Source organism: Falco punctatus, assembly GCF_963210335.1.
Source record: "Falco punctatus genome assembly, chromosome: 11".
In the NCBI taxonomy this organism is placed as follows: Eukaryota; Metazoa; Chordata; class Aves; order Falconiformes; family Falconidae; genus Falco; species Falco punctatus.
The window spans coordinates 3,052,469-3,073,974 of record NC_137591.1 but is presented as its reverse complement, the minus strand read 5'-3'; the positions used below and the strand labels follow the sequence as shown (position 1 = coordinate 3,073,974).

The window sequence follows — 21,506 nt, the reverse complement described above, 5'->3', positions numbered from 1 at the left end:
ACTGGACAAACACACAATGAATGATGTATGAGATGAGTTTCATAGTCTTTTTTCATAAACCTCCCACATTTTCAAAATTCTAATAAGAAATTAATCATTAGATGTTCTCATAAGGCAGTTTTCTTTTCAGCTTCTGTATTCTTTTCAGTATCTGAAATGTAGGAGATTTTTATTTGAAAAATGATACTTGTTTAGATGCTCCTGTAGAAAATGGTCAGTATTTTTCTTTGTTCTGGCTGGAGCAATATTCAGTCTCACAATTTGGTTTCTAGAGCAAATACTCATTAGTATGAACCTCCCTGAAATCTGCTGCAGCCAACTCTTCAGTCTGCACTGTGCCAGTGAACGTGCACTCTGGCCTGCTCAGCACTTCCAGCAGCTGTCAATATACAAGCACCCAGGGCAGTAACAATGAGACCCTCTCAGCCAAAGCCCACTGAGGTCAGAGTGAATTTGACCAATGCATCTGAATCAGGTCTAGGATGAATTCCCTGATAAATAATGAAGATTGATGGGAGAAACGATGATGTTTTCTCCCAGTTACAGTTACAACATGCTTTTGGGCAAGCCTGCGGTTTGCTTTAACCTTTATGTGATGGCCTGAGACACAGCTGAAATGCAGGATGAGTGCCTCACCTGCTTATTGTCCTTGTCTACGGCATTTTGCAATCACTGCTGTGGGGTACAGTCTTGTCTTTGGTACTTAGAAACTGTGACTTATCTGTTAAGCTACATAAACGACATCCAACATGACAGAGTATTACTTTTATCTTTTAAAACATTTTCAAAAGCTTCCTGCTTGCTACCTCACCATAACTCATCACACTGTTTTTCTTCTGTCAATTTTCCAGGTCCGCCGCCAACAGCAAGTCCAGGATCATCGTAAGTTGTTTCATGTCTGTTATGTCGATTCATTAATCTTGCGTTTCAGCAGTCAGAAGTTCATTTTTCATTTTGTGTGACAGGAGCACTTTTACATTCCACTTTGAGTCAGATACTATGGTAATTTATTATAACTGAAATATCTGTCTCGTAGATATATTTTCATGTTATCATGTCAACTTCTATTTCTTACCCTAGACTTCTTAATTTCCAATATTATTACCTTCAGATCCTCTGGTGCCTTCAGTCTTTGAACAGATTTCAGTGTCCTTCAAACTGTTCTTCATACATGTCACAGCCCAATCCAGAAAATATTTGTCACTATAAGTAGATTTTACTATCTAGGGGCTTCTTACTGGTTTTAAGAGGACCGATGGTCATAAACTGTATCTGTATCTGTCTGTATTTGTGTTAGTATATTGTCTTAAAACTGAGATTTTAAAGATCAAGTATGTGGGTGGGAGTAGTGGCTGTTTTTACAACAGTTCCCTGTATCCCGGAGCTCAGGTTTGGTTCCTGCGGCTGGGTCTGAGCAGTTGCCACATTGTTGTATTTTGGCAGTGGAGGTTCTGTCTTCAGTAGCTTTTGAGAACATAGGTTTATCATCCCCTCTAGTTCCAAGACACGTGATCAAACTTGCTCACCTTATGTAGTCCCTTACTGTTTTCACGTGTGATTTGCAACTCTTCTGAAGTTTGAAATTAATTTTGTGATAGTGCGTCCAGCTTATGTCTTATGTGCCTGGAACAACACTGAAAACCCGCCTCTCCTGGTGAAGGAAGCCGCGCCATTAGAAGAGAAATACAGTACCAATTAAAACATAAAACACATCTATTACACTTACAAGGGATGCAAAAGCTTGGGGATGTGACTGTTCCTGATTGTCCTTATAGAAGATCCTTCACAAAGTATTGCAGAAGATATATCTTAAGAGCATCTCACCACAAAAGGACATGCTAGGATGCCCTCTAATGGAACATCATAAAATGTGTTTTTGTCTTCCCTTTTGAAGGTACCTGATAGGAAGTTGCTGAGTTTGTTTTGGAAGGGGTGCGCTTTGCTCACACTCAGGCTATGTTTTGTGATTGTGGTGTTCCAAGGAGGAAAGCTTCATGATGCTGTGGGAAGTGGGGGGGGCTGTGGTGCTCTTTAGTAGTTTGGAGAATTAATTAATGAGTTGAGAAGATATGTATTTTGTGCCTACTTCCACCTAGTTTGGGGTTTCTGAAATGTGTAAGGTTGAGCAACACATCGTTGGTGGCCAGAAACCCACAGGAGAGCAGTGGGAGCACAGAAAGCAGAGAGCTGTGCTGGAATTTCACTGTCTAGGCCACTCAGGTTTGCCTCACTTTTTAAAAACAAAACAGATTTGGGAACCTTTTCCCATTTTCCTTTCTGGCAGGGTTTGGGGTTTTTTTTGCCCCCATGCGAAAAAAAAAAGACCACGACTTAACTAGTGAGAAGCCTTACCAAGTTATGGAGAAGTAACAGCAAATGGTCCCTCTAATTCAGTGAGTGCTGGGCTGAGCTCTAAAGCGATGTCTGCACAGCATCACCCAGACCATGAGGAAAAAACAAACTAGTGTCATGAGTGCTAGTTTGGAGACTAGGAGTATTACATTCCACCTGAGCTAAGCACCCTTCTTCCAGCTTCACATGGCCGTGTCTTATTCTGCATGTAAAGGCCATATATCCAGGGAACAAACAATCACTGTTCTCTGTATGCACCATATAAAACGTTCAATTGGCTTTAAAGTTGACTCAATTCAATTTTTTAATTTTTTTTCCCCAGCATTTGCTGCCCACTGGTATACATGTGTACAAACACAAAGAGTGTGAAAAGGTGAAAAAAAGTGAGACGCCCACTTTAATAGTCCTATTTAATAGTTGATTTTATAATTGTGCCCTATAATTTTGTAGCCAAAAAATACATTTAATCACACTTCATTACCATGGGGGGTTGTGGGCTCTATCTAGTAAGAGGTCAGTCACATTGTACTAAACATTGGAGAGAAACAAATGTTGCAGAAGGATCTCTGTTTTACCGAATGAAAAATCTCTACGTTCCTGTAGGAGGTAACCAAGTTTAATCTATGGAATAAGAGAATCAGGAAGGAGCTTATGACAAAGAAGTTATAAACTTGGAACTCATACTAAATAAGAGGTAAAAAAAAGGTCAGTGTACGTCATCTTGAACCTTGCTCATATCTGCTGCCAGTGGTGTGAGTGCAAGAGCCTTACGGATAGCAGCAGTGGGTTAGGTCCAGCTGAGTGAAGTGGAATTGCAAAAAGAAATTGCATGTTCTGGAATGCAGGAGGGAAATTGCCTCGAAATCTGTTCCTTGCTGTTTGCTGTTCTTTCCATGCAAACAATATCTTGTGTGCTGTATAGCCTATTCACGCATAGCCTTCTCCCCATACAAGTTGGCAAACAAATTCATAGCTATGAAATTAATGAAAATTTGGTGGAAGTGAGAGTGAGCCCACATCACATAGGTAAGTGTCACAAAAAAGCATTTGAAGGACTGCTGGCTAAAGGCCGCAGTACTCTTCAGCACAGGGGAACAGCATTTTGTACAGCTCTGCAAAATTATCTTGTCTGAAAACCAAATTCATGTAAGTTGTTCCAGGGATGAAAAAATATTTTTTCTGGTGTTTTGATTGAAAATTTCTTCAAATATGAATAGAAGTTGGAACCTGCTCCCTGTGAGACCCTTTGAATGCATCAGCCCTCAGACTATTACATTGTTTCATAGTCTTGATGCCATTTTAGGACTCCTCCTTGCTATTAGATGAGCAATGAGTATAGTCATGAGAAATACCTGCTTTTATCTGTGAAAACCAACCCCATCTATGCCAGCCTGGATTTTCAAGTTCCAGGGTGATACATGGTCAGCCTCCCTCTCCATCATTTAAGACTCATGGGAGTCCTATGGGGAAACAATTTCTTCAGGAACACTCCTGGAAGCTGGGTCATGAAATATTTGCCTGCCATTTTTTCCAAAGCTAGGGCACTGGTCATGGTGCTTTGGCTAAACTGGCTGTGGGTCCATGGGTTCGGCTGGTTTTGGTTCCCCAAAATACATTCATGGGAACCTATGGCCCTCTTCCCTTGCTGCGCAAGCTGACTGCTGGTGTAGCTCTGAGCAAATGGACACCCACCGTACATCATCTTACAGACATATTATATTATTTTACAGTGATTAAATGAAGGCTAAATATGGAAAGCACTTGGAAGGATGTTGTGGAAATGAAAACTCATACTTGGAAAGTGTTTGTGCCTTATCAGCATGAGTTTCTTCTCCTATGATAAGGCAATGAACAAAATTGATGGTGAGTAGCAGCCCTGTTCAGCGGGTGTGCTTCTCCCATGTTGTCTTTATCAGTCTACCATGAGTGGAAGGTTCTGTTCATTTAAGGATTTAATTTGAGGATCATGTTTTTAAAAAAATCCATATGCTCAGCACTTTTTTTCGCATAATTTATAGGTGCAGAGTTCTGTGCTGATGTGATGGCAGAAAAATAGATGAGCCAAGTGTAGCTTAAAAATAAAAAGGTTAAATGTGTGACTTCTGTAAAAGAAGACAGGCGATGCTAGATAACGTAATAATTCACGTGTGTGTTATATCCTTATTCTTTTTGCTTTCCTTAAGCACTGTTACAGGTAGCTAGAGCCAGAAGTCTCATTTACAAATCAATCTGAAACAAATAAAAGAAAATCCAGCAGAAACATGCCACTGCAGTGCATAAGGAAAGCAAGAACCCAAGGTATTACTGCAGTGTAAAACGCTGGCTGACCTGAATTTCTTCTTTTAACTCTCTTGTGTTTGGCAAAGGTCAGCTTTAAAGCCCTTATCTGTGAGGTGTGGTGTTCATGCCATTAATGTGCTCCACTGCTCTGCATCTCTGACATAGCTTGAAGAAGCTTCTTTTGTTAAAAAAAAAAAAACCAAAACAAACAACAACAAAAAACAAACCCACTCCCCTGCTTGATAAATAAATCATTATTTTATCTTTTGTTTTGCCAGAAGTTGCTACAGATACAGTGCCAGTTACAAGCAGTTTGGTGAGCTGTGGGGAGAGTGCGAATGTCTCTGTCCTGCAGCCGGACGCGTGCCCAGGAGCAGGGCAGTCATGGCTCCGGCTCTCAGACTGCTGGAATAGTTTCTGTAAAGTGGATGGTGTCAAGGGCACCTCCACAACAGGCAGAGTCGGGGCAGGGGGCCTCTTCAGGCGGGTAAGTCAGGTTGTGCTGACTCTTGGTGGAAAAGGCCACCATCAGCTAATTTAGCCCCTTCTTTTTTCCACGGAATTTATGAATGCAAACTCAAATTGAATTGATTGAATAATTTGAGGAAGATCAAAGGGAGCGTTTTGCTTGTTAACTCGTGTATCAGTGTACACTTGTGCATCGCATATTTCTGTGTGTATATATATAATATTGTACACACGTATATATGCACAGCTTTAGCCATCACTTCTAAAAATTTCCTGAAAGACCATAACTCTAACATTGTTTTTGAAGTTCCTATGCTTCACATCACTTTGAAATTCACTTTTTATCCATCATCCATAGCAAAGTTTGCACCTTTAAGGACATAGAAGTGTGTATCTTAACCTCAGGTCTCTCTGGTTGCTACAGAGATGAAAATCAGAAAGGGCTGAGGTGAGAGCACAGCAGATTCCTGGAGATGAGAGAATTTAATATGACAATAGAGATACTTTGGCCTAGAAAATGGTTGCATGCCCAGTCTTTTCCATTATTATTGTTCTTTTTTCCCCTCATTCTGTATCGTTTCTACTGCCTGGAGCGATGACCCTGTCCTTGCCCTGAACTTCACCCACTCCAGGAGAAATGCTAGGCACAAGTCACTGAAATGAGAGGAGGCAGAGCACACTTGCATACTGTTCGAGAAACTGTCAAAAGAGCTATAGTGGGAAAGAAAATAACTGGTTTACATGGTCTGGTCTAAAGATGAGCAAGACAAACCCTGCTGGAGTGTAGTTCAGTGGGAAGAGTTCAGGATAATGCTCTGACTATTCTGTGTCAGAAAACCACACACAATTTATTGTGTTTTGAGCATGTTTCAAAAAGGCTTAACCTGCAGGTGAAATAGTTCACTCAGTAACACAGACTTATGATTTTATTACTGGGAACACATTGGAAGAACAGCATGGCACCTCTTGGAAGCATTCTGTAAGTTTGCAAGACACTTTTAGGTTTTAAAGGAGAAAAATGACTAGTTCATCAATATTACCGCTCTTGGATGTGCAGGGGTTACTGTGTGGCAGAGAGACAACAGCGTGAATGTAAATCAGAGTGGATGTGTATACTGCAGACTGGCATCTCCTGGGTGTATACAGTCCTTGTGTCACTATTGCTCTTCAACAGTCCTTTTATTCTTAATGGAGCCTTTTCTACATATATAACTAAATATGGTATTGTTTCGTTCTTTATTTAACCACTGGGAATGAGGAGAGGAGGAAAAGAGGAGAGGGCTGTAATTTTAAGGGGCATTTGCTTCATAAAATCAAATGGGGTTTGTGATTCCCAGAAATAGCTCGCAAGGCTTGTGAAACCACAAACCCCACAGGATTCTCCCATCCTCTTTTTCAGTGATTAAGAGAGTTCTCTCTCTCTCTTTTTTTTTTTTTTTTTTTTTTTTTTTTTTATTAGTTAAACATATCTGGGCTTTTTTAGTAAAACAGATCTTTTGTACAGTGGCTCTGTGTGGCTGGATGTCACCGTGGTTCTTTCAACAAGAAAACGCATAACCACTGGCCAGCATCCAGGTGAGGCTTGGCCAGCCATGTATTTGACTGTAGATTTCAAAGAGTAACATAGAGACTTTACCCCTTTGGCCACAGAAGCTATATTTTATACAAGAAAAAAATCCAATGAAGAGGCAAGAGTAGATTCACTGGAGAGCCACTTCAGCAGCATCCTGAGACCAACCTGCCTGCTGCTGCCCACTGCCAGCACCCAGGGCTCTGGCACCCAGGCTGGGCATCAGCCTTGACCCCCAGGATCTTGGTGGAGGAGGTGTATTGATTTCCAGTCCTGTGACATGTTTTGTGGCTGTGACAGAAGCTACCTCCTTGTTGCTTGGTGATGGTGGAAATTTTGAATGAGGACTGAATGCAAGTCCCACGAGTTTTGGTGTGGGATCTTTTATAGCCCCACCGTGTGTTGGTGCAGCAGCTTGTACGTATGGCATGTAGGATCTGAGGCGCAATCTTGAAGTGGGATATTCTATGTGGAGGCCAATATAAATATATTTGTGCAAAAAAATCACGTGGTATGAAGATGAAGTCGGAGTGGCTGATGCTGACAGAAACCATGTTACGTTCTGTTGCATTACTTCATTTGAGTGAAAATAATACTCCCTTAGTTTTGCCAGGGTCTGAGAGTCAGATTATCTGCTGTGAGCATGCCAGTCGTGGAACTGAAATGTTTCCAGGGAGAGCTGGACCTTGTCCTCTTCACTGCATCTTTGATCTGGTACACACTTCTCTGTTATGCCACTGTCTCACCTTTCCCTTGTACTGATTATTCTGCTGTAATTTTCTTTGTGGCATTCCTGTAGCATTGTGGACAGTAAGGTGAGTGCTGAGGCACTGGGGTGTATGGTTGAGGAGGGGGCATGCTCTTGGACTTCCCTAAGCAAGCAAAAATAAATTAAAACCTCTGGGTAAATCTAGCACAGAGTTTAGGAAGCCATGTTTGTGTCTTGTATTAAAACAAATGGGCTACAGGCAGTATTCTAGTGCATTTTATCTACCTCAAGGCACTTACGTAGCTAAATATACACATTATCTGAGAATTCCAGGATCCTTTGCCTCTTGCCTTCCTCTTATCTCCCAGACCACATATGGGAAACAGCCAGAGTAAGATTAAAGGTGTGGTACAGTTGCCTTGACTGCAGCTGTTTGTGCTACTTCAGATGCAGCTGAAGTCACACTGGTCACCTTGTCTGGGTGTGACACCCTGGGGTGATTTGCCCAGCTATTGCGTGTGTAGCCCGTAACAAAATCGAGAACTGAACTCTGTCTCTGGAGGCTCAGGCCAAAACCTGTGCTACTGGGTGGTTGTTCTTATCGTCTGGGGCCATGCATTGTCCACTGGTTTGCATGTGAGCAGTGCTGCAGAGATCAGAGTTCTTTGCCACAGAGCTCTTATCCCAGCTCTTACTAATGAAGTGAGTTAAATTGTATTTTGTTATGCTATGGGAAGTCTACAGAAAGGAAAATGGCCTGTAGTTTGGAGAAGGATTGTCCTTAGAAAGTGCTTTTCACTTTTGGAAAGGTATCTGATAAGTATTTTTACAAATTTTAGCCGAAGTGTTCCACTCTTATCTACCTGTAGTGCAAACGGAAAGCCCTTCTGTCTTCATGCAGCACAAAAGAAAAGTATGACACAATATGGAGACATAGTTGTATTATCTGAAAACAAATTAATTGCACTGATGTCAATATTTTTTAAGTGGGGAGAGATAAGGATGTAAAGGACGTTATAACATGGACATGGGGAGCTAGAGTTCCCTAATGCATTTTTGTAATACAAGGGAACAGACAATGTGCTGTTAAGAACTGGATTTGTTTTCGTTCTGTACATGATCACCCATAGCAACTGCATATGCAAATAAATGTTTGGTATAGCAATGGCGTTTGTGGAATGCTACAGTCAGTATTTGAAGAGTATTTGGACTTTTATTTCTATGAAGCTTTGATATGAGCCAGTTGCATAGTCAGTAACCCCAGACGTTGCATACAGGATTTGTAGCAGGACACGAGGAGACTGGGAGAGTTGAAGCCTTGATTCCAGCATTTTGTTGCCCTCATCCTGAAGCCAACTTGTCCGTCCATGAGCGGCACCATTACCTGCTCACCACATCTTTCTCAAGCACAAGTCTACACAGGCAGCTTAGTGCAGCATCCTGCTACACCCAGCTCACTTCAGCAAATGCCCTGTGGTACCTAAGGACAGGAACACAAGCACTGCTATTTCATTTCTTTGCAAAATCAGTTCTCAACCCTGTTTCGTCGCCTTCCTGAAGAAGCAGTAACACAGTTTCTTGTGCTAATTCCCACTGCACATCCAAACAGAAAAGGAAAAGTACATATGGTGCATTTTGATGTGCCTGTAGAGGTCAGAAGGAGGCAGGCAGTGTTAATTGTGTATTACAACCCACATCGAAGTGAAGATGAAAATATGAAATGGCTTTTACTTGCTTAGGAAGTGCTCAGCTTTCAGCATTTTGGAAATGCAGGATCAGGTCTTGTACCTTTTTATATTTAGCTGCTTTTTAGCATGTTAATTTAGCCTTGCTGCATTAGTCCTGTTGCCTTGTTTGGCCATATTTGATAAATGCTGAAGATAACACTGAAAGGTGAATTTCAGCTGTCGTTATAAACTATGCTCAGATACCTTATTGTTGTTTTTTAACACTGTGGATCTAGAAACATTTCAAATCCAGCGTAGGAACCTGGGGTGCTGATACATAAAGTGTGGATAAGAGAGTAGATTTTCCTTTCTCTAATTGGTTAAGTCAGTTGTCAGTGTTTCTGTAAACACTTAAAGAAATCCTGTAATTATATAATTTGACCCTGAGTTACACACTATGTGTATATTTTCTGTTTGGAAACAGAAAGGATTAAAAAAAAAAAAAGATAGGCTGAAAAGTTGCATTACTTAGGCTGATCATCTCTTGCAGCCTTCAGGGTGTCGTGTTTACAGAGATATTCTTTAACTGTTGCAAAAAAAGAAAAAGATCATTAAATACAGTTGGCAGTCTGTATCTGACTAATAATATATTGAGTCTTATGAGTTAAACCAAATAGATCTGCCAAGTATTGTTCCTATTAATGTTGTATATCCTTAATGTCACACAGAGGCCTTTTTCCCACAGAACTCCCTGGCAGAAATTGTCTGGGTAGTAGTTCAATCCACCCCAGGACAGAGGACCCATGCTGCTAAGCCCCATATTAAGGCTGCAACTAAGACAGGTTGGAAAAAAAGTATTGCATTTGATTAAAAATATTGAGCCTTCAATATCTGGTTTTATTCCATGTTGAAACAAACCTGAGAGCATTAGGCATTTTTCTCAGAAAATAAATGTTGCATAGCCCCTAGTGCAACATATACTCACTTGAGAGGAGGAAGATGCAGGCTCTGCTTTAGAGCAGAGGAATAACCTGGTTTTCCCATATTTCTTGTGGTCATTCCTGATAGCAGCTATTTTGAAGCCAACCCAAAAAATCCTTCTGGAGCTGCTAAAAGATCACAGCAGCAGTTTTGGCCAAACCACTGTGTTTTTGTGAAACATTCCACTTTTCAGAAGATGATGTTTTCTCTCAAGACAATTTTAATGATAAAAGTTTCTTACTTAGCTCTAATCATAAAGGCAATTTAAATGGCTTAGAAGGTTTCTTTGAGCCTGAAGGCTGTGAGGCAAGATCTGACAATATTACAGTAACAATTAATTTTACCCTTCCTGGACTGTGTCAGGTTACTGTACTGGTTAAACAGAGCCTATTTTGGAAAGGACTTGCCCTGAATTTATGTCTTGCCCTCAAAGAGGGTAAATTAAAAATTGTTTTAGAATGACTCTGATTCACATGGAATTAGACCTGATTTGTGTTATGCTCAGACAACACAGTGTCTTAAAGTTTCTGGCAGAGTCTGTTTTATTTGCATGTATTTACAACATAGCACCTTCTGCAAGGGCTCTTCATCTAAGAGTTGCTAAAATAGAGATGGGTACTGTTGTTTTGGGGTGGAGGGGTGTATTTTACAATGCAGCCCAAGTGCCAGAGCCTCCTCCCTCCCATTCCCAGGCTTTTGGAGCTTTCTATTCTGTTTTGGGGGTTTGCTGGTCTATGTCAGCAGTTTTTAAAAAAACACAATGAAAACCTGAAAAAAACCCAACAAAACCCAACAAAAAGCTAAAAGATTGGAAACCAACCTCCTTGATTTCCCTCCTCGCCAGCCTGCAGTGGGATGACAGTCAACATAAGATTTTGTGTTGCAGAATACATTGATTCATTGGAACAGGGTGCCCAGGGACGGGTGGAATCACCATCCATGGGGGTGTTTAAAAAACTTGTAGATGTGGTGTTTTAACGACCTGGTTTAGTGGTGGACTTGACAGTGCTGCATTAACGGTTGGACTTGATGATCTTAAAGGTCTTTTCCAACCTAAATGAGTCTGTGATTCTTGTCTGGCTGTTGCCTCATTAGTGTTGTTTCCCAATGTGCACAGGTGTTACTTCTGGGGAGGTGGGTGTAAAGGTCTTAGATGTAGGAGGAAAAAAGGGAAATAATTACACAACCTGTGTCATATACTTACAGTATAAAATGATTTCTAGCTGTCATGGAATGAGTTAAATGTAACAAAGTCAGAAAACTGACGAAATTGTAAATCAGTCATCTTTATTATGATTTTCTGAAAGAGAAAATTGAACTTCTGGCACATGAAGCATGCATGTTTAAAAGGCTTGTATGGTCTTGTTTTACTTGAAAACCTGCAACTTCTGGTGGCCAAACGTTAGAGCACTTTCCTGGGCTTCTGGCCGTTTGCACAGCCATGGGAGTAGGTCAGGTGTAAGGGGTGAAATAAAGAAATAGTCAAACATTTCAGAAACTGGTTAATGTTTGAGGTCATCTCCGGGTACTGTGAGGTTCACCTATGCTGTAAGGCCTTAATTATAAAGGAAATCCTATTTAAAGGCCTATAATGTTTCTGTGGTTGTCATAAAATATCTTGCATAACCAGGTAGTAAAAGCTCAGTGGGTAAATCTCAATCTTTCTTGCATTTTGGTGTTCTTTTACTTAGGTGCCCAGCTGTTGTTGATATTCCTTAAACAAATCCTGTCCTGCTATTTTCAGTTTGTGTTGATGGGGAACCGAGAAAAGGAGGAGCAGTGAGGGATCTGTCAGAGATTTGTCAGATCGTAATGCCATGCAATGGCTCAACTCTGGGCATAACTTCAAGCAGGTTTTTGTTTTATCTGCTGGCTGCCAGCCTCGCTACCAGTGGGCTGAAAATTAATTAAGATGAAACATTCAAAACATTAAGGGTAGTGAAACCTCCAGTTGCTTGTGGTAGGAATTATTCAAGAGAACAAAAAATAGTAATAATAATAATTACAGTACTGCCAACAAAGCGTGGGTGCTGGCAGGGGGAGAGGCGGTGTCTGTGGCCTCTGTGCGATGGATTTGTTTCCTGTCCTAGGCTCTCGTTCACCCACATGAAAAGTCATCTCTGTCCGTATGTAACCCCCTTCCTCCTGCCCCCGTCACCCCCTGGGCAGTTTATGCTTCTCCTCCCACTTCAGATGGACTCGGCATCAAGACTTTGCTTTTTCCCTGAATGAGACATCCCAGGGCTGGGATCCAGAGCCATGTGCTGGGCTGTTTCTTGCCTCTTAAAATCACTGTCCCAACCAGCAGCTGGGCAGCTGCAAAATTTCTTTTCTTAATGACTCCCCATGTATCTTCAGATTTTTTGATTTCATAAACAGTCCAGTGATAGGGGTGTTTCTGCTTCCACCTGGACTAACATCCTACCTCCCCTGGGCTGGCCCGACGTGCCTGCTGGGAGGAAGCTCCTCCGCTGCCAGGGGAGGATGAGTACAGGCATACTCCAGGTGCCCCATGCTCAAATGGGACTCTCTCGTGAAGGCTGCCTGAAAATCGGCAATTTAAATGGCCACCCAGTGCCATGGGCAGCTGGGTAATCAGCCAACATCAGGAGTGTTGTGAGCCAGAGCCCCGAGATGAAGGGGCTGTGAAAGGTAAAGGAGTTGGTTGCAGTCCTCCATCTAACCATGGTGGGGGCTGCACCCACTGCCGTACTTCTCTCAGGTATGTTATGTTCCAAATCTGGTGGCTTTGAATTAACTAGGGCACAGCCCTGGAGAGGGGGAAAAAAAGTATCTGTCTTTAACTTCTGAACATGCTTGTGCTGTGTCAAGTCGAATGCCTTTATAAGATTCTAAACATGCAAGCATTGGTATCGTTACAACCCCAATCCTGACTTCGCTAAGGCACATTTAAGAGGTCTCTTTTCCATAAGCTCCTGGGAATTGCCACCAGAGCTCTGTTACCACCTCAGATCCTGTGGTTTTGGGGCTTTATTTCAGCCATTCCACTGTTGTGTCTCGGATGGTGTAAGGCTGGCAGATGTGGGGTCACTTGGGTCTGTCCGTGACATGTGTGAGTACTGGCAGTGCGAGGGCTGCTGGGCATCTGGTTAAGTGAACAGCCATGAAGAGACCATGGAGACATTGTATTTACAATTCCTGGATGCAAGCTGTCTCAAAAGATCTGGTTTTAGTAGGTGCTATCTAATGTTGTCTTTAGTAACTTTTGGAATAGAGACTATTTTGTTGTATTTGTATGATTTAAAAAAAAAAAAACAAACAAAAAAACCCTGACATACTCTGTGTTGTTGTTGACAGTTCCACGTTTTCCATCTTGCAAGAAAAAAATATGAATTGTAGCAGAGACTCTTGGCCCTAAAAGCATAGGAAGAGCCTCTCCTGTACTGTTTGCAGCTATGCTACTTTCAGAAATCTCCTTGTCTGACTTTTGCTTCTCATGGTAATTTTTTAGCATTTATTTACAATTTGGTGGTGTCAGTTTGTCCTCCTCAATGGATGCAAATTAGCCCAGGCACAAATAGCATATGAGGATTTGACCTCCATGAGTGTACTGTCCTTTGCAGATTTGAAAGGAACAAAACATAATGAGAAAATATTATTCTAGCAATGATAAATGTGAAGGAGTGATCCGGAGAATGTTTGCTTTGCATTCGGAGCTGTCTTTGGGGCAGTAGTTGGCATCAAGAGCTGTGACCGTTTCAGAGTCTGATCTTGGCTGTAGGGGGATAAACCCAGAGGAACTCCATGGGTTTCTGTGGAGCTGCTCCATATTTTTCCTCAGTGTGAATAACACAGGAATGTTCCTCCATCCTTGGCATATAAGGTGTTTTTGTGAGACAAAATAGGCAATTGTGGTCTTGCCAAAATAAAGTTCCTCAGCTGGATAAAAGGAGCAATGGTATATGAATACCAGTGTTTCCTTTGATTTTCAGCTTGCTCACACTATGTGTAAATTGTTTTGCTACATGGATGGTATGTGTGCATGCCTTTTAAAATGTTTGGCTTAATCCTCATTTAATTTTTTATGGAGTTGTAAAATACATGTTTTATATTACAAGACCATGATAAGAATTAGTATCGATACGAACCAGCATTTCACCTATTCAAAGATAAAAAACAGCTTTTAGACTTGATAAAATACAACTGCAAAAGTATGCCAGGACAGACATTATTAAAACAAGGTTCTGGAAACAGTTCTATTATCTTAAATAATATTTTTCTAGTGAGGGAATGCATTAATATAATACGTAACGCACACATAACCTTATCAATACCAATTAATTTCAGATTTACAGCTGAAATTTTGGTGTCATGCAGCTCAGCCCATCATGCCATGTGGAGGCAGGTAGGAATTCTGACAGATGTGGCTGCACTTTCTTACTGAGAAATGGTAGAGCTGGCTGTTATGAGTACCCCAAATACAGTTTGCATCAAAGTACCTAAGTAATCCTGTGTAAAATGTCTTAGAAATTTGTGATCCTTTCACAGAGGCAAGTTAGTGTAGTTACTTCTAATGCAAAATTCAATCGAATTACTATTCTCAATTGCTGACACATTGAATAAAAAAATAAAACTGAATAAAGCAGTTGGGATAGTTTTATTTGTTCGTAAATATCAATAAATTGCATATCCTGCAAACTTAGAGAAGTCCAGAAAAATATGTACCTTTTTCTTCTTCTGCCAGGGTGCTGATTATGGGGGGAGGAAAGTGTTTTTTTCACCTTGAATACCAATTATTGGCTGTAAATGAGCTGCAAAATGGCATTATCTGACACATCTTCTGCAAACAAGTTGCTCAGACAAGTGCTTTAAGCTTGTAGTGTTTCAAACTGGTTGGTCTTGCAAAATTAGATGTTCCTATGTTTGTTTACCACAATAAAAGAAAAAAAAATTGGAGGTCAGAATTTACTTAATTCTTTTAATGCTGCTGCCAGAAAATAGGCAGGAAGGCATGTTGCAATGAAGTCGCTCTTTTGGGATAGCAGAAGGATTTGGCCCATTTCTAAGTAGAAAGCTGCCATTTTTACACAGTTTTTTCTACAAATCAGGAGTTTCAGAATTTAGGGTAGGCATCCTTCTGAAGGCTAACCAAAATAGGGATATTTTGGTCCCAAGACGGTTACAGATGTGTGGTTGCTTCATGCTGGTCTGTGCAGGCTATGTAGAGAGGCAAAATGCTTTAAAAGAAAACAAGTTCTCTGTACCTTATCTGATTACCATTAGAGAATGGATGTACAGATCTTAAATTTTCACCGAAGCATATTTTCACTCATGTTTGTTGCCTTAAGAAAGGGTTTCTTATCTTGAAAGCAATCTTTTTCACAAGACATTCTCAGTTTAATATAACTCACCATACCCTTTAAAGCAGACTGGCGATTCCCAGCTGAGGAGCCTCTATTTGTGTGTGTCTGTCAGGAGCAGAATTTATGATAGACCTGCGAGTTATGTGAACTTTAAATGTTTTCACAGTTGTTAAACTTGACCAACTATGTCAATGAGACTAACTGCTTAAAATGGTTTGGGGCTTACCAGCTACCCCCAGCCAAAGTATGAGTATTATGCTCATAAACCCAGCAACCCCCAGACTGCTCGTCAGCAGAGAAAAATGCCGTATTCCTATCCTACCTTGACATGATTCCTAGGAAGCCTATTTAGTAAAATATGTTTTCAGCTAGATTTTTTTAAAGGACTTGAATTTCAGATCATCATTTTCCATGTAGTTGTTCTCCATCCACTGTCCTTACTTTGTAGTGCCTGCCTTCTCCCCTGTCCCATCAAAGGGAACCACAGAAACGCATTTCAGGGCAAAAGTTAGTTACCACATTAAGAGAAACAAGTCTATATGCCTGTAAAATCAGTTATCTGCAATTAATTATTGGAATCTGAATTAGTACTGAGGCATCAAACAGCGATGCACAATGCTCTGAGCAGGTACACGACTCATGCGTTGGGGTACTGGTGTGCTGAAGTCCGTAATTTTTTCAGTAAGTTTGAGCTTATGGTGGTTACTGTTATTTTTGTAGCAGTTGTGGACTATAGCAGTTATTGATGGGTGCAAATTTTTGGTCAAATAATAAGTTTAAACAAGCTAACATTATATGTATTATTTTTAATTAACTTGTGCTGAGGCATGTGTTTCGCTTTTAATTCAAGTGTCAGATTTGTGAAGTCTGTTTTTCATCATGCTTAAGGTTAAAATATTAGGTCACCAGAAGAAAGACCTATTTGAGTCACGTAAGACAAATTAAATGTTAGAAGGAGGGAGAGGGGAGGGAGGAGCAGAAATAAAGCTGTGACTTCAGAAAACATGGTAAAGCAGGAAAGAGTGAGTGAGAGATAAAATGGGCTGCAGAGGTCCTGAAACTCATTTTGTAGTGTTCAATATTGACTCTTGGTGCTTGCAAGGTTTTGTGTTGGTTAGGGAGAGTTCAAAGCTGTATTTGCAGGGTCCTGAGGCCCAGGAAGGAGCGGGATACTGCCTGCTGTAAGAAGTCCCTCCTGAACAATAGTTTTCTCAGGGAATGAACCAGGTCTTTCAGACATGCTGCTGCAGGATGGGAAGGTTGGTAGTCCTTCCATAGGAGAGAAAGAAAAAAAAATAATCACATAGGATGGAAAAACAGCTTGAAAATGAAGATATTTTCATATGCTATTTAAATAGTCTATGTGTTAACACCATAAAAAATTGTCCTTTGCTTTAGATTAAATGTTTTCCTTTTTGATGTTCTCATTTATGAATGTGTGTTATTTCCTGTGTATTCCAGAAGACTTGACTATCCTGTTGCAAAGGCAGGTGTGTATCATACAGCAGCAAGCCAAGTCTCCTTTACTGAACACTTGATCAGTTTCAGCCATCAGCCAGGAATACGCAGTTGAGAGGGAGACAGGAATCATAGTAATGCTAACTGGAAAATTTAAAATGTTAATTTTTCCTTAAAAAAAGGACATCTGACAAAAGAGATTTAATGTAAGGCAAACAGAAAGGTGTTACTTCAAACTTTGTTATTATTCTCACCCTATTCTAATCACAGGGGTTCAAAGTACCCTTGTCCCTGCTGTTTTCTCAAAGCAGCACTCCTAGGAGGACCCAGCTCCTTATGCATTAAAGCCTGGTTATGCCACACTTTTGGTGCAAAGAGACCTCATGTGGTATCAGTTGCATGAACACTTGCTCTGAGGCCCCATTATGCCTGTAAAGAAGCAGGAAAATATTTAGGAATAAAGCCCTTAATGTCCAGATCAAGCCATTTGGAAGGCGACTCAACCTTGACTGTATTTCTCTTACCTTTAAAGTTTCTTTTTTGAATATATCGCAGAGATGCACTTTTCTGTATATTGGGGGGGAAATTTGTGGGGGAGACGCACAATGTAATCTGCAGCTTATTTAATTGCTCAAGGAAATCTGAGCAACCTCCGTAACTTCATGTGACTAAATAATGAATGAATTCTTTGGTACTGGGGATTTTTATCTGACTACAAACTGAATACAATGTAGAATATGTCCTTTGGGATATGCCCTCTTTGTTTGTCCTCTGTGTAGCCTCCTGGCAGACCCCGAGGGGCAGAAGGATGTGTTGTTCTTATGTGGAAAAGTGCTGACGTCATGCAGCACCAAGTAAACCTGCAGTAACTCTCCCATATGGCAATGCTCTAGGTGGGGAGCGGTCTCTGGGGGATGTCAACTTCCCAGTCAAATAGGTCACTTAAATACTTTTTATGCATATGAAAGCAATGAGGTGTTTGATCAAGGAGCTCCGTCAGATCTGGTGGCTTGCTGTCACTTGTACAGAGCTGCAGCCAGCTGTGATGGTTGGGCATGGGTGGCTGATGGAGGTGCCACAGGCGGGCTGTAGTACGCTTTGAGGCTGCTCATAAAATGTGCATTCAGAAAGCTCCTGGTTACAAGGGATTTGGGCAAAAATCCGAGAGCTGGGGCCAAGGCACTTAGAGGAAGCCTATTCCCTTTGCCTGGCATCTTACTTCATGCCCAGCTTCCCGGCACAGTGCCCAAGGGTTGCGCTCTCGCTGTTTAGGAGATGGATATGGATGTGATACGGTCCGGGGTGTCCACTCCCGAGGGCCATCAGCCCAACAGCCTGGGCCCCTGTGGGGCAGAGGGGTCTGCTATCACTCAGGGCAGAGCAGCTGCAGCCGATTTATGGGGTGAAGTTGATGATCTTTCCATCAAAAATTCCTTATCTAAAGGTTAATGCCCGATGAGAGGTGGATAAGGAACGTGTGTGTGAGATCATTGCAGCTCCATGAGGGAATCCAGGAGGAGGGGAGAGTGTTTTTCTGGGCAGTACAAAGGCTTGATAGAAGAGGCAACATTTAGCGCTTGTAATCTTATCCTGCTTGACTGCTCTTCAGAAACATTTTACATTTTTTTCCTCTTCATCTAGAAACTTGGATGGACCGACCTTCCAAACATAACCTTAAAATAGCTTTGTCAAACAAAACATAAGTGCAAGAAATTTCCTGCCATTTCCATAACTACGAGCATATGATTTGCAGTTCATCTTGAATAATGATGTAAGAAATCTGCCAGGAAAGATCCCAGCGCTGTTACCAGGGTTGTTTCCTAACCAGCTGCAGCTGCTGAGCAAGCGCAAGGCCCGCTCATACCCTCGCTTGCAGGAATGCCCATTGACTTTGGAGGAGTTTTGGTGGGGAAGGGATTGTTATAAAGTGTTTAGGAGGAGAAAAAGAGTGAATCTCAGAGGCTAACATCCCAGTTAATTTATTTATTTGTGGTCAATGTTTAGATCAAATTCATGGCCACCATTACTGAGCTTTTCTAGGCAGATTTTGCTTCCCCAAAATGAGTCATTTTGATAGAGACACTGTAAAACTTTCTTATGATGACAAAGGAAAACACACAGTAATTGCTTCAGTGCATCCTTGCCAAGGGATTAATTGCATGAGAGAGATATTTTATTAAGCTTCCAAAGCTGTGGATGCTGCCACGCTGCCCAGATGAGGTTAGTAGAAAACACATGTCAGCTCTCACCAGTGATGTTTATGTCTCTGCGCAAACCTGCCTCCTTTCAGCACCAAAATCCTTTAACGAGAAGTGACTGGGGGAGGGGAGTGCAAGGATATGTAGCCCTGAGAAATGCTTAGACCAATACATCTGGGTAATTGTAAGATTTTTGTGGGGTCAGGGATTTTTATCTGTCCCAGTTTTAGCAAAGAATGGCCGTAACATGGCCTCAGCGCTGGCCTGAGCCACTTGGTGCCATCCCACGTGCGAAGCTGTGCAGAACAGCATCCCAAACTCACATTAATTTTGGATATTTTGTCCATCTCTGGATCAGAGGCATCATGTTAAACCAGCTATCAGCCTGGAATGTGAGATAACAACTAAATAAAGTAGTTACTTAGGCAGATCATTGCTTATTCAGTTTTTTATCATCATCATTATTATTATTTATAGGAACTAAGTGGGTCAGTGGTGCTATGGGACTCTGTAAATTTAACGATGTCAAAGGACAGCATTATTAATATGTTTTTTATGCCTACACTTTCCTAGTGAACCATTTAAACCCTAGCTGCCCTGCGACTTTAAAGGGGTGTCAAAACAGCAATACCTTATATTACACAGAACTTTTCCTTAAATTACACAGTGACGTACAAGTCTGGGCAATTCTCTTCTTTTTGCAAAGTAAAATGCAGCCCTCACATTTCTGAAATATTGTTATGAAACAGAGCCAATATGTTCCCATTTTCAAAGCAAGGCACAAGCAACTGGGAAAGTTGCTCTTTGGAAACTATGACAGAATATTATTCATCTGTTTGCTTTAAGGGATATCTGCCAAGTCAAAACTTTTCATTTTATTCTCTTTGAAGCTGGAACATGAGTACAGAAGAAAATACAATTTATTTAACAATGTACAAATAATTTATACAGTATTCATGCATGTAAAGAGGGTGTACTGGCTATATGTAATAATAATAATTTATTGATACACCTTTTAATTAACTGCAAATTTTTCTAGAGCATGTTTCTTCCTTCCATGCTGTCACCTACCAGCATGCGTTATGAACTCAACTCCCCTGAAGCAACACCCTCCATAAACCCCAGTTTTAGGTGGTGGATTTGTAGGACATGAGTCAAGTGTTAAGCAGGAGCCTTTTGGTGCAGCTCTTGAGAGGGCCCCGAAGTCTCCCCAGGCGCAGCGTGGATCCCCGGCTGTGCCAGGGGACTTGCCAGTGCCAGGGTGACGGGAGCTGAGCTGTCTGCTCACGATTCTGTTGTCCCGCTGCAGCAAGCAGCAGTTTTTCCTTGGAAAAGAAGGATATAAAGCACTTGGTTGTCTGAACTAGACAACATTGGCTGCATTTTCCCATCAGTACTCTGCTGTTGGATATAAATTATTTAGATAAACAGCTCTGACTAGTTTAGTGCTATGCTAGAACATTTTTTTTTTTTTTTAAGCAAGACAAAATGCCTTTCACTTTGTAAGTGAAAAAAAAGTGTGCTCAGTCTTCACACAGAGCCAAAGCTACTCCATCTCCACTTGTTAGATCTCAGAGATAACACACCATTTATTTGCTTTTGCTCTTCAGATCAGTTAATCTTCATAAATCAGTCTGGCACTGCATGCACACCTTAATCCTGTGCTGGCTTTACATGGCCATCTTCTAGTGTCACAGACCATTATGATGTCCTCTCCCCTGTTGCTTTCCTTAAATCCACGCTGCCTTTCTGTACACTCCCCTCTTTACGTTGCTGTCAGTTAGAGATTTGCTTACCAAAATCATGGTAATCCAATGATCCCACCTAACCAACTGACTGGGCCTAAGCTTAAGTGTGTATCTTAGCAGGCTGGTGTTGGAACAGGCATCAGGAGGAAGAGCAATGCTCCTACTTCTTGTCTTGGAACAGTCAAACCATTTAGGCCTTTGTTTTGCCTTGTCCTACATGTCTGTTTTGCCTTGTCCTACATGTCTCCTTTGCCCGTTTTTGCTCAAGATACCAAAATTAGTCCTGTATCTAGGATTCTTTCTTGTTGGGTACTCATTCAAATCCTTCTTAAAGCAAAAGAAAGAAAAAGGAAAAAGAAGAGAGAAAGAAAGAAAGAAATCCATGGAGTGTGGTAGAAATGACCACACTTTTACACCATCTTTGGAAAATGTATTTTTAATACATTGGATATTGTAAAAATAAATACAACATGATCTCACAACGTTCAGGTTTTCTATTAATTTATAAAATACTTCTAAGTGAACTCACGTTAGAGCCTGGTTACAAAGCTTCAGCTAAACTAAGTTCCTGGACCTGTTGTTGACATTTGCTGGGACCGTTGTTTAGATTCGGGCAATTTCTGGTAAGTTAGAAAAAGACTGGCAAAGAACAGTCAGGATGTTGGGAAGTGGACTTTGATGGAGAATCTTGAAGAAATGGTTTGCATTTACAAATCAGACTGCAGAGAGGCATTTGGATGAGGTGGATACC

The 21,506-nt window shown here is 41.2% G+C and overlaps 1 protein-coding gene across 6 annotated transcripts in view; it reads left to right on the top strand.

Moving 5' to 3' along the window:
* ROR1 (receptor tyrosine kinase like orphan receptor 1) overlaps nucleotides 1-21,506 on the top strand; it is a 183,245-nt gene that overhangs the window by 129,192 nt on the left and 32,547 nt on the right. For all 6 annotated transcript variants that reach the window (XR_013931253.1, XR_013931254.1, XM_080407254.1 and 3 more), the window contains exon 4: nucleotides 852-882. Coding sequence is in view for 4 of the 6 variants with exons in the window: in XM_080407254.1 (XP_080263380.1) it covers nucleotides 852-882 (31 nt within the window). In the remaining 2 variants the exon portion in view is untranslated. The remainder of the gene's footprint in view (nucleotides 1-851; nucleotides 883-21,506) is intronic.